This window comes from Anneissia japonica, unplaced genomic scaffold, assembly GCF_011630105.1.
Source record: "Anneissia japonica isolate Jap-2015-1 unplaced genomic scaffold, ASM1163010v1 scaffold113623_len781_cov138, whole genome shotgun sequence".
Taxonomy (NCBI): domain Eukaryota; kingdom Metazoa; phylum Echinodermata; class Crinoidea; order Comatulida; family Comatulidae; genus Anneissia; species Anneissia japonica.
The window spans coordinates 1-781 of NW_022688969.1; the positions used below are offsets into that span (position 1 = coordinate 1).

General features: G+C 42.6%; 1 protein-coding gene across 1 annotated transcript; it reads right to left on the reverse strand.

Annotated features, from left to right (window-relative positions):
* Nucleotides 1–6: 6 nt before the first annotated feature.
* On the reverse strand, nt 7–775 carry LOC117124394 (flocculation protein FLO11-like; the record flags this gene model as incomplete). Its single annotated transcript, XM_033270629.1, has 2 exons — nt 729–775; nt 7–468 (listed from the first exon to the last, which is right to left on the reverse strand). Coding segments are annotated over exons 1-2 (499 nt in total), but the record flags the coding sequence as incomplete, so codon positions are not given.
* Nucleotides 776–781: the final 6 nt, after the last annotated feature.

Here is a 781-nt window from a genome sequence, read left to right on the forward strand (position 1 = left end):
ACCAACCTGAACATGCAGGCCCTTGAGTTGTATCCGAAGCCGAGGATGGACGAGGCATATCTGCAGCCGAGGATAACTGAAGCGTATCCACAGCCGCAGCCAAGGATGGATGCGGCAAATCCGTAGCCGAGGTCGGATGAGGTGTATCCGTAGCCGAGTTCGGATGAGACATATCTGCACCCGAGGATGGATGAGATGTAGCCGAGGGTGGATGGGGTGTACCTGCAGCCGAGGATGGATGAGGCCTACAAATAGCTGAGGAAGGACGAAGCCTACCAGTAACCGAGGATGGATGAGGGGCATCAGTAGCCGAGGATGGATGAGGCGTATCCGTAGACGAGGATAGGTGAAGTGTACTACCAGTAGCCGAGGATGGATGAGGCGTACCAGTAGCCGAGGATGAATGAGGCGTATCTGTAGCCGAGGGTGGATGAGGCGAATCCGTAGCTGATGTTGTATGTTTAATATCTATGTATTGTAATAATGTCATTTAAGATAAACTAGACACTTTCAATTATCACTTATTGTTTTCAATTTTAAAATTTGTGATTAAAGTAATTTAGAGATTTTGTTCCTTAAAGAAATAAAATAAACCCCATCTAACATATCATCTAATTATTATTTATTAAATATATATTAATTTTAAAAGATTACACGACATTGATGTACTCAATAAAATATTATCTACATTAATTACATTATTATTCCAATGGCTCCCACTTGCATACCTTCTTTAAACAGCCTCTGTACATTAGCTGTTGACATTGCTATACGTTCCCCT